General features: G+C 38.8%; 1 protein-coding gene across 2 annotated transcripts; it reads left to right on the forward strand.

The window, feature by feature from the left end:
- The first annotated feature begins 1011 nt into the window (after nt 1–1011).
- On the forward strand, nt 1012–20962 carry LOC139953840 (tetraspanin-18-like). Of its 2 annotated transcripts, XM_071953415.1 has the most exons (9): nt 1012–1171; nt 12595–12679; nt 14390–14587; nt 15048–15122; nt 15580–15684; nt 16024–16146; nt 16679–16873; nt 17451–17524; nt 19734–20962. In XM_071953415.1, exons 2-8 carry the CDS (start codon nt 12611–12613, stop codon nt 17502–17504), a joined length of 819 nt encoding a protein of 272 aa, XP_071809516.1. In that variant the 5' UTR covers nt 1012–1171; nt 12595–12610; the 3' UTR covers nt 17505–17524; nt 19734–20962. The 2 variants fall into 2 exon arrangements, with proteins under 2 accessions (XP_071809516.1, XP_071809515.1); XM_071953414.1 differs by lacking the exon at nt 17451–17524.
- Nucleotides 20963–21631: the final 669 nt, after the last annotated feature.

The following is a 21631-nucleotide window of genomic DNA, read 5'->3' on the forward strand; positions in this document are numbered from 1 at the left end:
TTTATTTTTTGCTAACAATATTATTTGAATTAATTACCAATGGTGCCAAGTGTATTTAACCACGTGGGGTATCCGCAATTTGTAGCCTTTCTTTGTTAATAGGAAGAAAAAAAAAAATTAGCCTATGAACGAGCAAAACCTATTACATTGCTCCGAGCTTTTCTATAAATAGATATGTTTTGTAGGTCCGGTATGAATCGAAGGCTAAGGCTATCTACCATACTGTACTGAGGTAGAATTACTATAGCATCCACGATCCATGATCCTACTCATTTAAAGGCAGTGGACACTATTGGTAATTACTCAAATCAATTATTAGCATGAAACCTTTCTTGGTGACAAGTAATAGGGAGAGGTTGATGGTAAAAAACATTGTGAGAAACGGCACCCTCTGAAGTGACGTAGTTTTCGAGAAAGAAGTAATTTTCCACGAATTTGATTTCGAGACCTCAGATTTAGAACTTGAGGTCTCGAAATCAACCATCTAAACGCACACAACTTTGTGTGACAGGGGTGTTTTTTTTTCTTTCATTCATATCTCGCAAGTTCGATGACCGATTGAGCTCAAATTTTCACAGGTTCGTTATTTTATGCATATGTTGAGATATACCTTCTGTGAAGGCTAGTCTTTGGCAACTACCAATGGTGTCCACTGCCTTTAATATACCTTCTTAGTTTATGTTTAACTGGAGGAAGGCAAATAATGGGAATGTATTACAAGTCTTTACAAAACAAGGAAGATAGCCCGGAAGTTCCTTTGTCGATATTTCCCGCTGTCAACAATATTTATGCACTTTTTTCCCGCGTCAACACTGGTTTTCAGCTACCTGAATGTAAATTCCCAATACATGTTCATCTACATGTTCTATAACAATAGGCCCCCTCATCGCACAATAGGTAGCCTTTGAAGTATCACCAACAACCAAGCCTTGCGTAGCCCTCAGCACGACGGTATGCGCATGACGTCATAATCTATTCACACAGCGCACGTAGTAGATAGCAAACACTTTTACTACGTAGAGTAGCGTCACTTACCACGCCCTCAAAGCCAAAACACTCACAAGATTTTTAAACCAGTGGCGTGTATTCAATCCGCGGTCACTACTTTGCGTTGGATCAACAAGCTCACAACACCTATTGGACATTTTTTCTATCGAAGAACTACTTTGAGGTAAGTGTTTGTCTTTAAAGCCATTGGACCCTTTCTGTAAACAGTATTGTCCAAGGCCCACCCTTCGTGTATCACAACTTCTATATCAAATAACAAACCTGTGAAAATTTGGGCTTAATCGGTCATCGGAGTCGGGAGAAAATTACGGGAAAACCCACCCTTGTATCCGCGCGTTTCGCCGTGTCATGACATGTGTTTAAAATAAATCCGTAATTCTCGTTAACGAGAATTTATAGTGTTTCAATGTTTTCTCAAAAAGTAAAGCACTTCATAGAATAATATTTCAAGAGAAGTGTTTCACCACTACCTTCTGTAAACCCTGTAAGTTATTTGTAAATCTGTGAACTTTTTTGTTTCTGTACCGAAGGGGTCCAATGGCTTTAAGAATGTCCTAATTGTTCGTGTGAAATCATCAGGGACACAATTTAAGCATAATGATTCGATCATCTGTTCTTACTCTATGATTTGATCAATCTGTAGCATGAATTGGCCTCATTTTTGAAACGCACAGCAATACAAGGATACTAGTTTCTGTGAACACGCTTGAACCATCCATGCTTGAACATCTTGAACAGGTAGCCCTGCTGTTGCGTATAGCATTGTATCGATTTTTGTCTGTAACTCTAAGACTACGGTTTTTGTCAAAAGAATAATGGGTGAAGACTTCTTAAGAGGTCAGCGCACTTTGATTCAAAAGGTGGTATTCAAATTTAGTTTCGGCTTCTATGGAACTGCATGTGCTGATGGATCTTTTTTTTATGGAACTGAAATGCAGATTTTGTTTTTGTGCCGACAGCCGGGCAGTACAAGTATTTGCGCTTTTGACTAATTAAGTACCTTTGACAATTGTCGTCTGTTTGTCTTTCCCATGTCGTAAATATTGTGGTTATTCACCATGTGGATTGTTTTATCCTAACCGTATTTTTGTTTGAAGTAACGTAGGTTTTGAGACAATTGTATTTGCTCACCCAAATATAATAAAAACCTCTGCTGAAGCACTTTATTAGGCAGGTGAAGGCACAATTACTATGTATTATTTTGTGGAACCAGTGTGTTTTTTATTGCATTATTCGCTTGCAACTTTCATGACCATTGAGTGTCCAAAATTACACAGTTTGGTATTTTAAGCATACGTTGGGATACGCCTGACAACAGTGTCTTACTTCCTCCAAAAGTGAACACATTTCTAACAACAGAATTCGGAATTGATGTATTTCCTTGATGGGCGGCACATTAATGAGTTATGATGCCTAGTTCTGTATTAAAAAAAAACCATCATGGTCTCCGGGTTTGCCATTCAAGAAAATCAATCGGCTTCCGTGTATATACAATCCTCCATTATCTTGCTTCGTAGCTAGAAGTCTTTATTTGTAAAAGGATCTTCGATACAAAAGGACATAGTCATGGTGACAGGACGTCATGGGTAATGATCCCTGTGAGTCACTGCCCCGTGGTACCGTCAGATGGGACTATTGCACCGGGGGAGATCAGCGGAAATCCCCCGGTGATCACACACGGGCTGAACGCGCCTGTAGCCAGGGACTTGGTTTGGGCGTTGGCTGGGCTGTGTTTACTCAGTCAATCGTACTCGGAGACTGTCTTACCTTTGTCTTTAGAAAGACAACAAGATAAACGTCGTATACTATAAGTAACATTACTGAAGCTGAGCACCAAATGGGCATAAAGTCTTCCTATGATTATGGTACCCAAGTTTACAGTGAGTTAACATTCTTTAAAAGAGACAATAATCTATGTTTATTTAATACCCTTACTGAAGCTGCAGGTTTTAATGATTTTCTTTTTCAAGAATACCAATAGTTTTTCTATGCTTTTGGTACCTTTTTACATCGAATTTACAACCGTTTGAAATTGTGAACATTCCACCACTTTATTCTTGGACAAAAAGGCAAGCCATCAAAAGCAATTTTTTTCTACTGTTTTTACTGTTGTAGGCCTATATCATAAGCATAAATAATTAAATATATATGCCAAAGGCAGGCTTTAATGTGATTTAAAACAACAAACGATAATATCGAATAGCCAGATAGTAGGAGGGTTGACTGTGAACAGTATTAGTTTGTCTATCATTCAAAACCATGGTGAGTTGACTGCTGCACGTAGGCCTATATACACTCACAGCGTGAGTTTTTGCTCGATGTCATCCAACCATGGAGGAAGAAAATACCAATAATCGATGGTCGGACAGAAAAAGGGTTGGCCATGAACTGTGCATAAGTTTGATCAGGCCAACTAGCAATGAAAAGCCTGAACAAAATTCACAAGGATGTTATTAAGCAAGCTATAGTTCACGTGCTTGCACTTTTTCTGTTCAATAATTGCGCCGTCCTGTTCAATGGTAGATAAGCAAAAGCAACTACACAGATCAATCTAACATCCGGTTTCCCTGACACGAGACGACCTCAAGAAGGCCGTGACATGAGTGAACTTCCGGTTTGGCTGATCTACTGTCAAGGCAACCCCACGGGACAGCAGATATGTTTTTTTCTACCATCGAGCAAGGTTCCTTGTTCTATGGTTCGATTCTGTTCGTGTTCCTGAACAACGACAACATTATGCAGCCGATTTCACGAAACGCTTGGATTAATTAATTCATCTTATCTCGAGTTATGGACGACTAACTCGCCCTAAGTTAGGATGGGTGCAGTGTGTCCTAAGATTGATCCTTAGTTAGGAAGAATTTGGTGAAATCGGCGGCTCAATTCAATAATACGTTTATTCCATACTCTTGTTGAAAAAAAAAAAAAAAAAAAATGTGAGAATTAAACAGTACATAGAAATTTAACAAATCTAAAGTGTATTAAATTATACAGAAAAACAATAAAATCTAAACGCAATTAATAAATTAATAACTAGGAATTAACTATGTACAAGACAGGAGCGAGAGCATGAGGCTGTTAGATAAGCCAAGGACCAGGATAATGCAAGGACCAGTGTTCCCACTTGGTGGTTCTCAACATACTTATGCATACAATACAAATCAATGAACACTCGGACTCAATTGGTCATCGAAGTCAACAGGGAACTGTTGTCTTGTCGCCCACATACATTGAATGCGTATAAACAGAGCTCAAAACTTCACAGAGGGTATCAAGGGAAATTGCCGAATTTTGGCATGAATTTAATTTTGTTTTCTTCTTCTTTTTGTAGATTCTTTAAAGTCTGGTGTAATTATCAATTAACACATAGTTTAACCTTGGAATAAATGTAGAGCAACACAGAAATTACACTTAAGGATCAGGTGGGCCTGGATTTTGACGCGAACACAAAAAACAATTCATTTTGCTATGAATTATGGTTTCAGTTCCCTTTTATATCAATGCCTTTATGGAAAAAGACAATGACAAACAGATCTTTATAAATGTCGATAGTCTATTGTTGTGAGTACAATACGGACCAAAAGCTTTTACCACTTCAAATTTAAGCATCAAAATTGCCTCAGGGGACCCGTGTCCCTCAACCATATAATTATTGCAGTTCTAGATTGATCGGGTGAAAATTCACTGTGACATATTATTATTATGGTAAAGTCTACTGAACATTGCAGGCCTCATACTTCACCGATGCAACGATTGCCTTGTCATAATAATGATAATGGCTTCTAATAAATATGGCGCTCAAACATTATTACCCTGGTCACTGGGCCTTAAATCATTCCTTAAACCATCTCAGCTCCCTGGGGAGTATTATGCCTTGTGCAACAAATGCGCTACTCGGCTAAATCAATCACAAGAACCATCTCTGCCCTCACGTACCCATTTACCACTGGGTGGATATAGAAGCAATTATAGCGAAGTGTCTTGCTCAGGGTCACAAGTGTCACGACCGGGATTCGAACCCACACTCTGCTGAGCTGCTCTTATCAGCTCGGCTACGACACCCCGTCATCGTAGTCATTGTCGCGGTGCCCTTAAATATAATGGTACAGTAGAAATTTGCAATTTCTTCATTGGGTGCCCTTAACCAAGGAAAATGCCTTGGTGCCCTTGCCCTTTCAAAAACGAAGCACATTGCCTGAACATTGTATATCGAACGATCTCATACCATCCCGCGTATTTCATGTTAAGTAGAACAATATTGTTCAACAAATTCTGCTTAGCGAAAAAGAGCAGTTTACCAGTCACGAATTATGTGACATCGTATAATTTGGTTGGCCAGTACTAGCCTAAACCTTGTTCTGGTTAGCAAATTTGTTTGTGTGCTTTAGTTACTGTTAATTGCAGTTGTATGAAAATGGGCCCAAATCTGGTTATTGGTGTGTAATTATGATCCAGAATATTGGGTGGCCAATCAGTGTCAAAACATTAATAAAGCCAGTATGCAAAAACAATTTGCTAAGCACATACAACCATTGTTTAGCAGAAACAGATTACAAGCCAACATAACACTCAGTTTATATTGAGGTGACTGGTGCTCGACTACATTTAAAAATGTCATCCGTATTTTCTGCTTAACAGCTTTTCTGCATTTGAGCCCAGATCACCAGGAATTGATGTGTTAGTGACTTTAATCGAATGGTATTTCAGATAAGCAGTCGACGTAACACACACAAAATAACTTAATAATTGACTGGGTATTTGGGGGGTTTTGAAAAGGAAACGAAGGAAATTGATTTACAACCTTGCGTTTTACTTTGATTGTTTTAACAAAAATAGTTATTATTTTGTTATTCGTTCTTGCGAAATATAAGGAAATGCTAGAATGAGTTAACCCAATGTACTCTCTTAAAGGAACACGTTGCCTTGGATCGGACGAGTTGGTCTATTGAAAGCGCTTAAACCGATGAAATGCATATGGTTAGAAAGATGTTTTAAAAGTAGAATATAATGATCCACACAAGTATCACTCAAAATTGCACGGTTTTCCTTTTACGTCGCGAACTATCACGGTCGGCCATATGGGAGTCAAAATTTTGTTCCAAAGTTCATTCCAGTTTCACTCAAAACGAGTGACACAGAAACTGACACCACTCGGACAAGAGAGTGAAATTATTGCCCTTTTACATTAAGAGAGTAGGCTGTCCCCATTATACGAGTCGCTATATTCCCCTCCCAATTCTCTTGTTTTGTCCTCAGACTGATGATATGGCTAGGCTTGAGGACAAGTCGTTAACTTTGCTTTTTGCTTGTAGACAAGTCTTTAAAAATCTCTCCCGGATTACCCTGCAAAATTCACAGACACAATAATAATACTATACACAGGGCCTTTCTTCATATAGCCTGTGAGCACAATACATGATTACCAGTCAAAGTTACTTTAAAGTTAGCAAAGTTGTGAACGGTAGGTACCCAAGCCACCATAATTTTGTTTAGAAGAAAAAAAATCTCAAGCAATATCGGCTAATTGAGCCTTGATATAGCCTGCTTTTTTTTCGTCGTTTTGTGTGATGTTGGTACATGTATAATACGCAAGGTTGGCAAACCGAGAATGAATGCCCATTGAGTGCTATTGAGGCTCATGTACTTGTATTTTCTACTTTGAATGGTTTGTCCACAGGGAGTGGAATATATTCAAGGTGATTTAAACAGCTATAGCCTTGCCATGAAAGGCACTTCTTCAGTGGCTTTGTTGACACACCTACATTGAACGATTTGCTGTCAGGCAAACCGATTGAAGCGTGACACAAACATTGGATTATTTTGAGTCATTAGTAGAGTGTGGTTGTACATGTAAGCGCAGTACGTGCAGTTTGTGTTCAGCTAGCAAAGAGCTTGCGGTTGTTCGAATTTGAAAGATTTTTATAAGCATGTTTCGGCAGCAGATACCCACTCGAATGTACGTGTTTGTATACTTCCTTATACCGGTAGGCAATTCGCTTACAAGTTTTGTGTCATCAAAATTTGTTTTGTATAAAAATTACAATTAAACATAATAATAATCCTAATGATCGGTTTATATATAGCGCTTTATACACCAGAAGGGCGCCTTAAAGCGCTTCCACAATAAATCCACTTGGCATTTCAGCCTATATCCCAATTAATATGTTGCACACTAAGCTATCAATCACTAGAGCCATCTCTGCACTCGTATGTAGCCATTTACCCCTTGGTGCAGAGAAGCTTGTGGTTCGGGTTGTGGTTCGGGTTGTGGTTCGACCGGGATTCAAACCCACACTCTGCTGAACAGAAACACCACAGCTTTAGTGCGGTGCTCTTATACGCTCAGCCTTGACACCCCATGCTTCTTTTCAATCAGTAATTTTTCTTTCGTTACTTGGTATCGAATCGTTTGGACCAAACAACCACCGGTCCTTCGCCGAAAATGTGGGCGTTATGTTTCAAAGCAAGGCTTTTAATCAAGTTATACTGAAGACAGCCATGGCATACTGATCGAAACGTCAAATTATTACACACTAAGTATTGCTTGCAGCTTTGACTGGTTTGAATTAGGAAGAAACTTTAAACAGTAAACTTGCGCGGGTATCTACATGTGGTTTACCATGTTGGAGTGTTGGCTCTGGAAAGAGCTATTGTGGTCTCGACGTTTCAAACAGTATACTCTAGTCGTCTTCGAAAAAAGGGAACAATTAATATTCATATTAGGGGGCCAACAACTCTGTTGTTTACAGAGCAGCTCTTAATCTTGGAAATGGGTTTTGGTTGCGGAAAGATGGGGGCGTTTACAAACTACCTTTTATGGGCTTAATATCATGAGACCGAATTCCCTAGATCTGGTGACATCAGGGTAAAGCTATAACTCCTGCCAGATACACCATTTCCCGTTGTAAGATGCACAGCTTTCTTTCTTAGAAATGACTCATTTTGTTTTTAGTAGGAGTCGAGGAGCCAAGACAAACTTGTGTTTCACAAAGATTAGGTTTGGCAGTCGAAGACAGATGTGTTAGACGTGTTTCAGGTTTATTTTAAGCTCGGACAAAATGCTGCATCATTGGTGAAGCTTCGGAGCGTCTTGTGTGGCTTTTAGTTGAGGTCTACAATCGAATGCTATAGATATAACTAAAATCCATGCGAAGGATCTGTAGTCAATAGTTTTTAAAAGTAATTTCATAGATTATGGCCCTATTATGGGGCACATACCAAGGAATCGATGCGGTTTGGAAGTTTTGAAAGTGGAACTCGCTGATTCACACAAACATCCTTCTTTTGTGGTTTTCTCTGTAAACTAGCACGGTCCGCCATTTTGAAGGATTCTCAGTTTTTCCTCGACAAAATGGCGGCCCCGTTGGTAAACAAAAAAATAAGAAAGACCACAAAATTTCAAGGGAATGTTTAGATAATTATACGTGTACTTTTAAAACATTATTTTCAATCAGTCATTTCATAACGAAATATTTCCAACGAAGTTTATACCCCCTAGGGCAACTCGTCACTTAATAACGCTGCAAGTTGATATATAGCTTTTTGTATAAGATCCTTTTTTTGTGACAGTTTCCAAATGAGAACGCTGCGCAGTCAACTGTGAACACGCTGTACTTTCTACCTCCATGGTTAATGGTGGTCACGCTAGAGAAAACATCAAATCAATAGTTCATGGTTTTAGCATACAGCAAGGACCTCGCTCTATGGTTTTAGGGACTGTCTACGTTCATAGGGGTACAGTTCATGGGTCGTACTTGCTAGTCTCCGAAAACGATTGCTGTCACAGTAATTGCTGTTATCATGTACGTAGGCATACACAATAACTTAGTGTATTACGTTCACAATACTACATCCAACTTGTCAGGTGTGGCAGTTTCGGTCTTCCGCCGTGTTCAGGGTGCGTACGTGTAGCTCCCCTGGGTCGACCCCGGTGTGTGGCGGTTTGACGTGGATAATTATCTGCACACGTTCGTCCTGTGGGAAAAAAACGCCACACAACGGGGTCGACCCAGGGAAGCTAAACGAACGCACCCTCAGTTTTCCGGGACTCAGTACGGCACCAGAAACTGACTACTTTCGCTTGCTGAGCGCGCGTTTCATGACGTAATGTCACCGTACTTGGTCATTGGAAAACTGAACACGGCGGAAAGTTGAAACCACCGCACCGGCAATACGCTTCCGTATCAACTCGTAAAAATATCGGAAATACTTCTGCCAGGATCGTCATGTAGTTTGACTTTCCAAATTAAAATAAAGGAACCAATGTTGTTTTTTAATATTAAAGAGCCAATAAAGGATGATCTCAATATGTCAACTATTACCTTTTTATGGCCAAATAAACATCGCAGATACTGGTTGATAACCATTTTACTCTCAAAATGTGCATTTAGTAATAAATATCTCGAGTAAAAAATGTACCCGGCCGCGCGGCTTTTTCAGCCGAGAGTCAAAAACGGCTTATCTATTATAATGACCCTGGACGCCAGTGACGAATTTCCCCTATTGGTTTTGAACACAGTTCTCCAGCTTTGGCATTTCCACACCAAATAGCCGCCACTGACGTCACGATTCCTTTGTCGCGCGGGTTTGTTTGACCCCACGTTTTTCAGAAATTTGGCTTGGAGCGTTCTGGAGAAAACCCATTTTTACCATGTAACGTGAGGTAAGAGACTCGTTATATTTTGTGTGTTTCCTGGATGGACTGCAGCTGTTAGAAAACTGTAATATCTATATATTATTTGAAATCATCCTTTATTGGCTGTTTAACATCACTCTTGTATTTTGCTCCCACTACCCCTTTTGTTAGACAATTATTATATGTATTTCCTTCACCATAACATGACTATTCTTTGTATAACAATTGTCAAACCCCTCTTTTTGATTTTCGCCCCACCCACCCTCTGTGACGATGCTGCCCCATTTGTGACATGGCAACGATGGTTTCCATGACAGCACTCGTCGAAACCTTAATTGCTTTTAAATACTCAAACTAATGATGTTGTCTGTCGTAGCCTTGTCGTCAAGAATTGTCTCAATTGAACCCTTATGCATCAACGGGTGTACAATTCCTCATGCAGCGCTTGTAAGTAGGGCCTACCCTCTTGAAACTAGACTACAAAATACCAAGGACATCTGCATTGAGAAGATTAACAAGTAAATGCTATGAAATGGAACGACAATTAAAAGTCATGAGAGCCCATGTCGACGGCTATTTCCGGTGATAGTTCAATTTGGCTGTACTTGCTGTTACCTCTTTATATGGTTTTCAGTCGTGCGTGGGTGATTCCAATTACTATGAGATGAGTTGTTGTTTATGGGTTTTCAAATTTGCAAAAACAAATAGTTGATGGCCTGACGTTTCGACCATATTAAAGGCAGTGGACACTATTGGTAATTACTCAAAATAATTATTAGCATAAAAACTTACTTGGTGATGAGTAATGGGGAGAGGTTGATGGTATAAAACATTGTGAGAAACGGCTCCCTCTGAAGTGGCATAGTTTTCGAGAAAGGAGTAATTTTCCACGAATTTGATTTCGAGACCTCAAGTTTAGAATTTGAGGTCTCGAAATCAAGCATCTATAAACGCACACAACTTCATGTGACAATTTTTTTTTCTTTCATTAATATCTCGCAACTTCGACGACCGATTGAGTTCAAATTTTCACAGGTTTGTTATTTTATGCATATGTTGAGATACACCAAGTGAAAAGACTGGTCTTTGACAATTACCAATAGTGTCCACTGTCTTTAAGCATATAGTCTTCCTCGAAGGGATTAATTTGGTAAAGGTCGTTGTTCTATTTTTGTATCGATAGATTACCAGAAGAACGGGTTTTGTCTGAATACAATTTATTTTCACTACGTCGCTAATTGACTCAATGGGTGTGGTGTCCCCAGCAAATCGAAGAGTTGATGTTTATTACTTGTTATTGTCATGCGTTTAGGCTCAACTGTTGCTACAACACAAAACAACTGATATGGATGACGGTTTAACTTCAGGCCATGGTCGCAGTTCAAACTTGCCCATGCGGGAAGGTCACGCTGTGGTGCTGGAGTACACTCATAGTCAATTATTCCAGGAAATTTACGAATCAATTGAAAGTATACTTATTCCCCCCTTAAATATATTTGTATAAATTTATTGCACTTGATAATTTACAATATAATTATGAAAATTAACTCAGCTGTTGCAAACTGCTTCCCAAGTAAAAATACCTAGAAATTAAAAACACAGTAAAAAAAAATGATCTAACGTTTCGTCGACCATTAGAGTCTATTTTGAAAGGGGAAAATAATTCCCCAAACCTTGTTTTGTTTGCTGTTCCCACGGGAACTATGAAGTGCCGTGTAAACCATGCCCCAATATCAACCATAGCCTCCAGTCGGAAAACACCCAGTAACGACAGGCGTATGTCATTCAGTCATTATTGTCGTTGAACATTGTGACCATTATTCTTGTCGTCGTACATTGTGACCAATGTGACACTTTCCATACTTGTCTTTCGCTTCCAGGGTATTCATTATTTTTGTTTGTATCAACCATAGCCGCCAGTCGGAAAACACTCGGTAAAGACAGGTGTATGTCAATCAGTCATTCTTGTCTTTGAGCATTTTAGCCATTGTGACACTTTCCATTCTTGTCTTCGCATTCAGTGTATTCAATACCTTGGCCATTGGTATGCGTCAATTGCACTGCAATTTCTAAATCTAGGCCTAAAATAAAAACAAAGTATCGCGTCAAATCAAGTTAACTTTTTAAACACAACATGTGAGTGAAGTGGATTTAGCCTGAGCAATTTTTGAAAAAACCGATGATTAAAATGCACATCATTCGCCTGCCGCCTTTGGGCAAAAATCAATGTTATCCAAAAACTCTGTTATTTCGGAGGCATGAGTTATTCCTATAAACTCAACCAATGAAAAAAGAAGAAACAAAAATCACTTTTATTGAAGTTTCCCTCGCAAAAATCTTGTTTGTCAAAACCAAAAAATCGAATTAAATTTTGACCTTCACCGGAAATAGTTGTGGTGGTTCCAGTCAATGATTTTTTGAAGTTGGAATTTGCCCCACTTATTTATGTATTGTTGTTTTCTGTGCATGGTTGTTGTCTTGTGTGCCGTTGTTTCTGTTTTTCTAAAAGCGTGGGCTTACTATCAGCGGAAGTGATGTATTACCTACGTCAAAATTGTTTTTGATTTCAGAATAATTGTAAATAACGACCTTACATACCGCACAGTCAGTCAATAAGAACGCTGAATTTGAACTATTTTACAACCACTCGTGGGTTTTAGGCGGTTGTAAATCGTGCATTATTAGTTTAGAATTTTTTTGTTTAGCAAATATTGATTCAGTTATAGCTCGCAAGAATGCATGAACGAAACGGTTCAATACATCAAATAAAAAACCCGTTGTCTCGCTTGCCACGCCCCCCTCCAACAATTCACAAGTGCTTTGTTCACCTCTGACTTTCAGAAAGACTTAAATATTAGTTGGTAGAGACGATTTATTGTAAACTGAACTCAGCGGTTAGTGGCACAAAACTCATAGTATTTATTTTGTACGTATTTTTGTTTCATACGTAGATAATCCAAATCTAAGATGGCGAAATTAGAAGGTTGCGCTAACTGCGCCAAGATCCTGCTGATTGTCTTCAACATCGTCTTCTTCGTAAGTATAATAATATAATATTAGGCATAGCGCTCTTACACAATGGTACCACAGCGCTTTACAAGAAACTAAACAATAAGCAAATAAATAATGGCACTGATAATGGGAAAACAGTCAAAGCAATCAGTCATTGAACAGGAAAGTTTTAAGATGTTTCTTGAAAACTGCAAGTGACTCCGCGGAACGACTGTGATGAGGGAAACGGTTCCAAAGGCGCGGACCATGTGCGCAAAAAGTACGACCACAAGCAACGGTATGCACTTTGGAACTGTCAAGAGTGTACTGCCTGAACCAGATCAAAGGATGTGCACAGTGTTCTGTTATAGAGCAATTTTTGTATCTCTATTCAAGTTTTTACTTGGATCACACACCTAAAGCAACAGCACAATTAACGGATGGGTATTTTAGAAGCATGAAGAAATGTTCAGTTTTAGATTTGTGAGGAAAACCCTAAGGGGGGGGGGGCAACCCTGGCCCACCTTGTTGGGCTTTTAATGTCTCTCTTTTAACATTTGTCTCATCATCACAGTCGCCATTACACAGTGATGAGACTGATGTTAAAGGCAGTGGACACTATTGGTAATTACTCAAAATAGTTATTACCATTAAACCTTTCTTGGTGACGAGTAATGTGGAGAGGTTGATGATAAAAAACATTGCGAGAAACGGCTACCTCTGAAGTGCCATAGTTTTTGAGAAAGAAGTCATTTTCCACGAATTTGATTTCGAGACCTCAGATTTAGAATTTGAGGTCTCGAAATCAACCATCTAAACGCACACAAGTTCGTATGACAAGGGTGTTTTTTTCTTTCATTATTATCTCGCAAGTTCGATGACCGATTGAGCTCAAATTTTCACAGGTTAGTTATTTTATGCATATGTTGAGATACACTAACTGTGAAGGCTAGTCTTTGACAATTACCAATAGTGTTCACTGCCTTTAAAAGAGAGCCATTAACAGCTCAACAAGGTGGGCTAGTGGGCAACCCACGCAATTATAAAAAGGAGCGAAATCCATGCCACGTGCGATGCTCAAACTGTAAAGGTGAAAGGCATGGACAGAAACACTGAGCCATCCAATTACATCATTGTTTCGAGTATAGTATTACCTTAACTCATTTCCTATTTAGATCATGGCAATCGAAAATACCATCTGTTATCTGTGTCTGCAAAGTACAGTGTCTTTAAAGACACTGGACACTATTGGTAATTGTCAAAGACCAGTCTTCTCGCTTGCTGTATCTCAACATACATACAAATAAAAAACGTGTGAAAATTTGAACTCAATCGGTCATCGAAGTATCGAGATAATAATGAAAGAAAGAAAAACACCCTTGTCATATAAAGTTGTGTGCTTTCAGATGAATGATTTCGTGACCTCAAATTCTAAATCTGAGGTCTCGAAACCCCCCTCCCCCCCAAAAAAAAAAATGTAGAAAAATACTTCATCCTCGAAAACTATACTTCAGAGGGAGCCGTTTCTCACAATGGTTTATACTATAAATCAACAGCTCCCCATTACTCGTTTACCAAGTACGGTTTTATGCTAATAACTATTTTGAGTAATTACCAATAGTGTCCACTGCTTTTAACCTCCGAATTACCGTAGTGCAGACTTTACTATTTATCGGGAGGGCTGTTCAACAACGTGACAATCAAACATTTCAAAAAGAAATATTTTTTCTTTGTTTTTCTTTATCCTTACTATAGCTTGTTGGCATCATCCTTTTGGCTGTTGGAATATGGGTAGTGACAAGCCCGTACAAGCTTGATGTATTGGCCATCTTGGACAACCCCGTCATCTCGGGTGGGGCGTACTTCATCATCGCATTAGGGGCGTTCATCTTTGTAGTGGCGTTCCTCGGATGCTGTGGAGCATGGATGGAGAACAGGCTTATGCTCGTCATCGTGAGTACTGCTCCTGTTGATGTTGTTGTTGTTGTTTGATGTTGTCATTAATGTTATTACTGTCTGTTATGAATGTTGTTAATGTTGTTGTTGTTCTTGTTTATAATGTGGTCTTGTTGTTGTTCATGTTGTTGTTGTTGTTGTTCTTCTTCTCTTGTTGTTCGTGTTTATGTTGTTGTTGTTGTCGTCGTCGTCGTCGTCGTCGTCGCCGCCGTCGCCGTCGTCGTCGTCGTCGTCGTCGTCGTCGTCGTTGTTGTTGTGGTTCTTCTTCTTGTATTGTTGCTGCTGATGCTTGTTGTTGTTCCTCTTCTTGTTGTTGTTCATGTTGTTGTTGTTGTTGTTCTCTTCTTTTTCTCTTGTTTTTCTTGTATATGTTGTTGTTGTTGTGGTGGTTCTTCTTCTTGTTTTGCAATTCTCCGTGGGACCTAAATCTATTGTTTTGTTTTTCTCGAATTTGCAGTATTTCATCATCGTTCTTGGAATCTTCATTGCCCAGTTTATTGGATGCGCTGTTATCATTGCATACAAGGACAAGGTAAGAAAATCAAGGTTTTTGACTTCTTTCAGATCTTAAATGTGACTTCCCAGATAAACTCGACCTATTGATAAAGAATGCAAAAAAAAAAAACACACGATATTTTTGTTTGTTATTAGTCGGCAGTTGAATTCGAACAAGGCATGAAAGTCACCACACTTGCAAGATCAACTTGGGGGCTATTTATGTATATAATGCCCGATATGTGACAGAGGGTGTTCTACCATTATGTTCCCAAACTTAAGCATTTTACTTTTGTACCCAGTTATCCTTCTGTCAAGGCCATCACCACACACGGGCGTGTTCTCCCATTGCAGTCGCTTGGGATCGTGGTTTTCGACGCCGCGAATGCCTTGACAAAAGGCCAACGAAGTCCTGTATAGAGTGTACAGGCCAAATGTAAAATTAAGTTGCTCCCATCCTAACTATATTTTCCCGCTCCTATTTTTCCCTTTAGGTTGATGACTTTGTCACCAATTCGCTTCAAGACACGATGAACAAGTACAACGGTGAAACTGCCAGTGATAAATATAGCCAGGGATGGAACTCACTCCAAGTTCTGGTATGTAACTAACACTTCGTGTCAAAGACGAGCCAACTCGATGCAATGAACTTCACCTGATTATGAAATACCCGTCAGAAAATACAAACTAACTTGTAATCCTTTTAGGGCGAAACAAGCAGAAGATATTTATTCTCATCAAAATGATTACTTAAAAATCGTAGATTTTTGTTTCTGCCGTTGGTGGGGGATTTGATGTGAGAATTACGTTGCGAAGTCTTTCAATTCAATATTTTTATGAAGTTTATTTCATACTCTTATTTTGCAAAAACATAATAATTCTCTGAGTTCACACGTGGCCCGAAATAACTCATTTCAAGTGGTATTTTTATATTTCAGTTGGAGTGCTGTGGTACCAACAACTACACAGACTGGGCCGATACATACTGGGGCGGAAACCAGACGATCATGACGATTGGAGGCCAAAATCTTATCCCAAAGTTCCCTATAACATGCTGCAAGGTCAGTATGCCACCAAGAGGTCAACTCAAGTCTCTCATAATAAACATTAAGATCGTAAAGCTGTCATATTCTTAAATCCATTGTCTTGTTGATATTACTCCCTCTCGATAAGGAAAAAAAACATGTTAGGCGTCCATTTTTTTTTTTTTTTTTTTTTCTAAGCAGGAACAAAATTATACATTATTTTTATCGATCTCAGATGAAAACAAATAATGATTTTGTGGGATAGCGCCACCGGTTGTCCTGAAAAAAGTGTCGGGTGGCCGTTTTGAAAGAAAATGCCTGTTTTTGTTTTAAAAGGCAGGACGCTGAACATGTTTGTTTTCTTCTTAATACACTGTGGCGTTGAAACAATTGAATTTGACACCGTATAATATATTTTCTGTGTGCCCCTCATTCCGTTTGGTCCTGATTGGTTGTGGACACCCTTAGTTATGATAACAATCTTGCCAACTTTAAGTGGTTCCTACTACAAGTAGACTACAAGTTCCACCAGTGACGTAATGCAAAGATACATCTTTTGACTCCCTAGGTTGACAACACTCTAGACATCGTGTCTGGTAAATACCCTACACCATTGAACTATACGCAATGTTACGGCGTGGGTACCACCTACCCCAACGAAATGTACCTGAATACCAATGGCTGCTACGACTCGTTCCAAGATTGGGTTAAGAGCCACGCACTGTACATTGGTGGTGTTGGTCTGGGATTGGCTTTCCTTGAGGTGAGTTCATAACCATTGAATATTTAGACGTGTTTCTGTGCGGCCGTAACTCATGCTGACGCTACGGCCACTCAAGGACACGACACAGAAAGAGAAACAACGACTTGAATTCAGGTCAAATTTAATTGTTGATCCGATATTGTGGGTGCGTTCGATTAGCTTCCCCGTGTCGACCCCGGTCAGCCCCATGTGCCCTGCTTGTTGAACGGGTGACTCGGGGCTGGGCCGAGGTGCATGACGTCACGAGAGGGCGAGTGATCGTTCGATTAGCTCTTGTCATCTCCCCCGAATGAGCACCGCAGGGTCGATCCGGGAAGCTAATCGAACACACCCATATAATTATACTCCTTGCATAGGCAGATTTCGCTGAGATCAAACATGGAAACTTGCAAGATCAAACGAGCAAGCACCACATTTAGCCAGTGCTAGGCCTTCCTTGAACATTAACAAGAGAGGGCGCTGTGTTAATTACTTGTTGGCGCGTCTTTTCAGTTAATATTGACGTATTACAAATTAATTAAAAAGAATGTATTACAACAATTGTGCCATTTATTGAATGTTAACCCAAATATTGCAGATAATGGGCCTGGTTCTCTCCATGTGTATGTACCACATACTAAAGAAACAGTAAAAACATTGGAGTAGGAAATGGTGAGGATTGTGGGGGAATCCACTTCAGCCTGCAGGAGGAATGATTCGTTATTTGTTTGCATTGGTACTAACGTAAAAAAAAATGTACTTCGTGTATAAAAAACTAACACCACCAGTTATTACCAGTTGCCGTGCGTTTCGGCATGTGTCTATAGCTGTGTTTATTTTCTACCTATTAGAGACTGAGGACAAGACGAAGAGGGGCTTAAAAGGTCTCTATGGGCATTGTAAAGATCTTTGTCCAAGATTATTATAAGAAATTGTGTTAAAGTCTGTTGCGAGATGCTTAGTGGGCCTACAGGGACAATAACACAAGAATGACAGAAGTGTCACAATCACAGGATGTGACTTTAGAAGTGGTGCCCGTATTAGGTACGATGTGTGTTTCGACTTGTGCATGACGTCAAACTGTTTCTAATTATTTACGGATTCTCACTTCCGCAATAAAGTAATTTCCGTTTACCAAATCTGAATGACGAATACCATAAAAATGTGCCCAAGCATGCAAACAGAAGTTAGTCATGTCGCCCCTAATTATGTCAACAGTTGGTTGCCTCGCAAGTTAAGAAGAAAACAAATTGAAAAGAGCTGTAATTTTTCCCGCCATGAAATCAAAACAGGTCATGGGATTGATTTTCTCCATCTGCGAGTGTCAGGCTCTAGGATCACGGCGCCGTTAATTAGTTAAAACTGACGGTGAGGGCAGCGTTTGGTTCATACATAATGGGGGATTTTTAAACGCTAGGTGGCAGCAGACTTACTGACTTATGACAAAGTGTGTCAGGTGCCACCTACCCTGTTGAAGTCTCCCACCCCACTGCATGGTTTGAACGAAAGCATGAAAAGTATTCCTTTTTGCGACTTGGCTATAAATAGGGCATTATGTGTTGTTGAAACAATTTGCTTGCACATTTCGTAAAACGAAAAGACATGTTTTCAAATCCTTATTAACAAAATACACAAGCAACAAAAACAAGTTGCTTATTTCTCTATGCTGCAAGCTTGCACGAAATTGAAGAAGAATGAAACATGGCTTATGGCGGAGTTAAGTCCACAGCACCAAAAACGGATTATGACATTTTATGGTTAGATATCAGTATTAAGCAAACAAAGTTCATCAACAAAAATTGCATGTTATATCAATTTCATGTGAAGCATGAGAAATTCAGTCGAAATGAATTTGAAAACTCAAAGCGAGGAAAGTACTGTGAAAACAAAATAATATGCACGACAAATAAATGCATGATTGAGTTGTTATTCGGTGCATGTTGTGTTGAAGTTATGAAAAAAGATGGGAACTGTTTTGAAAGTCACATAATCGCAAAGTTCGGTCGAGGCTTCTTTAAAGACACCAGACACTGTTTTGGTTTTCACTGAAAGGACACGTATGACAAGGGTATTTTTTCTTTCATTTTTATCTCACAACTTCGACGACCAATTGTGTGCTCAAAAATATGTTGAGATACACTTAGTGAGAAGACGGGTCTTTGACAATCTTTTGGATAAAATGCATAAAAAAACAAACCAGTGAAAATTTGAGCTCAATTGGTCGTCGAAGTTGTGAGATAAAAATGAAAGAAAAAAATACCCTTGTCACACGAAGTTATGTGCTTTCAGTTTCGAGACCTCGAATCTAGTTCCGAGGTTTCGAATTCAAATTCGTGGAAAATTACTTCTTTCTCGAAAACTACGTTAAGTTAGAGGGAGTCAAAGGCACCAAGGCAATGCCGGGGGGGGGGGGGGGGCATCATGGAGGCAATCACATTCGGTGCCTCCGTAATCAGGCCTGAAGTGTCGATCCGTTTCATCGAGAGTTAGAGCACTTTAGCGACTAGCCTTTTTTAACAGTCGTGACGTAAACATTGGATCAACTGGAACGGGAGTTGAGTGGCCTATAGACTTTTATTACGCTGTCACCATCTTGGTCATGTTCCCTGTTTCCAATAACAGTAATGAATGTTAACATTCATTGCGCATGGCACCAGACTATTATTTCGTTCAACCTCAGTTTGGTTACAATGAGTTGGAATGGAGTAAAATCAAGATGACTTTACCGTGATACAGTTATAAAGGCTTCGCCAGTCGCTGTTCGTGGCGGCTCGACTCCAAGCCACGAAGGCATTGGCGAAATGCTATTGAGGGACTTGTTATCAACTCCACTAATTGATAATTATATTTCCTGTTTTTTTTTTTTTTTTTTTTTCGACAGGTTTTCGCCATGGTATTTGCTATGTGTGTCTGCAGAGGTATTGGTAAAGCTGAGGAATAAACACATGTTAGTCACGCAATACTATTTTGGAGATGTCGTCTTAATGAGACTATGGTGTTCATTTAAAGTTTATTTTACTGGATAGTGTAGTAATTATAGAACATTAAATGTTTGAATTGTGACGGTAATGGTGTCCGTGAAACACAAATAAAGTATTATTTAATGGTTTCCATGGAAGTTCTGCTCACATGTTTTAATTTAATTTGAGAACGACACATAATTCGTAAAAAAGCAAACATTTATACTCTGTAGGCCTACGGCCGATCAATCACTGTTCAATCAATCACTGTAATAAAACATCATATTTTGAGCTGGCACGAGAACTGTTGGTTAAACTGCTAAGCAGAGCAGCTGTGCTTACCCGCTATTACAAACAACAATAATAATTTTCAAAGTTTGCAAGTCTGTCGTAGATTATTTTTGTATTGATGTAAAATATAACGGTTTAAATAAGCTTATAAGCATGGGGATATAGTGAGCTTTGTAAAATAGCATTTTTTTACGGCACCTCTTTAAAATCCACTCATTTCTGTATGATCGTCACACTGATAATAAGCCAGTATTGATGATTTTTGTACTCAATTTTTCAGTAAAATTATCCCTATTAATTACCCAGTAGTAATTCTGACGCGTTGTTTTTGTTTTACAAATAATGTAAATTGTATGCCCCGCCCGTACGTCAACATGGGATAATTCGGGGGAAAATTCAAATCTACTTGGGTTTTTAGAATTCTTTTACTTGAATAAGGTTAAAATTGGGTATGCTGAAATAAAGCTTGTAGGCCTATAACTCAAAGATAAGTATTGCTTCACAATCAAGAAAGAATGAACATTCTATTGAAAACCTTGCAATTTGTACACCTACAGAATCAATTCAAACAGTAAGAGGAAATAATAATTATTATTATTAAAAGTTCGCTGTAACTTCAAACCTCATAAAACAAAACAAAAAACATCGACAACAACATGCATTCTTTGTACTTTATATTTTAAACCGGAATTGATTTAGGCCCGGTAATATTTGTTGTGCTATTATGCATGCGTGACATTATTATTATGTAATACATAACGTGACATTATTGTAATGTAATACACGACGTAACAATGCGTTACATTAATTTGAACGTGTAAAGTCATGGCGCTGTGGTAATAATAATAATTTCAAACCTTTTTGGTTATTTCTTATAATTATCATAAAATGAACTTGAAAACAGTGATACATTGATTTGAACGAACCTTCGACGTTCTGCTGGGTGATGCTCAAACTGATGAAGAACTTCAATGAATGTTCATCTTTAATTGAGAATAATAATTATGCAGATTTATGCAGATTCATGCAGATTTCCAAGGGGTGATTTGAGGAGTGTCCTGTTTCCTAGTATTCCTTATAAAAGTTAAACATAAGAATTCGTTATACTCGAAATAAACCCGAAGTTATATAACAAAAAAACAACGTTTCTAAAGTTAGTGTTTTATGTGAGAAACATTATTCCTTAATTTGCACAGCGCCCTCCAACAACAACAGCTTGAACAAACAGACCCGTCTTTAATCTTCAATAAGAGAGATTCCAGAAAAGTTTTAACCAAGCGCTTAGCAAGTCTGCTGCCACCTAGCGTCACAAAGAAAACTAGAAATTAACCCCCTTTTCAATCGTCCACTAGAACGCTGAAATAATGAAAGCAAGTTGAACAAAAAGTAAAATTTATGCCATTGTATTACCATTATTAGTTATAATAAAGTGACAAAGAGAGAAACAATGTCCAATTTAGGTTTTCCAAACTCGTTACTTATTTTGCATGAAGATCAAGGTGACGTAATTATTATATGCCGTTGTGGC

The sequence above is a fragment of the Asterias amurensis genome, chromosome 22 (genome assembly GCF_032118995.1).
Source record: "Asterias amurensis chromosome 22, ASM3211899v1".
NCBI classification, from domain to species: Eukaryota; Metazoa; Echinodermata; class Asteroidea; order Forcipulatida; family Asteriidae; genus Asterias; species Asterias amurensis.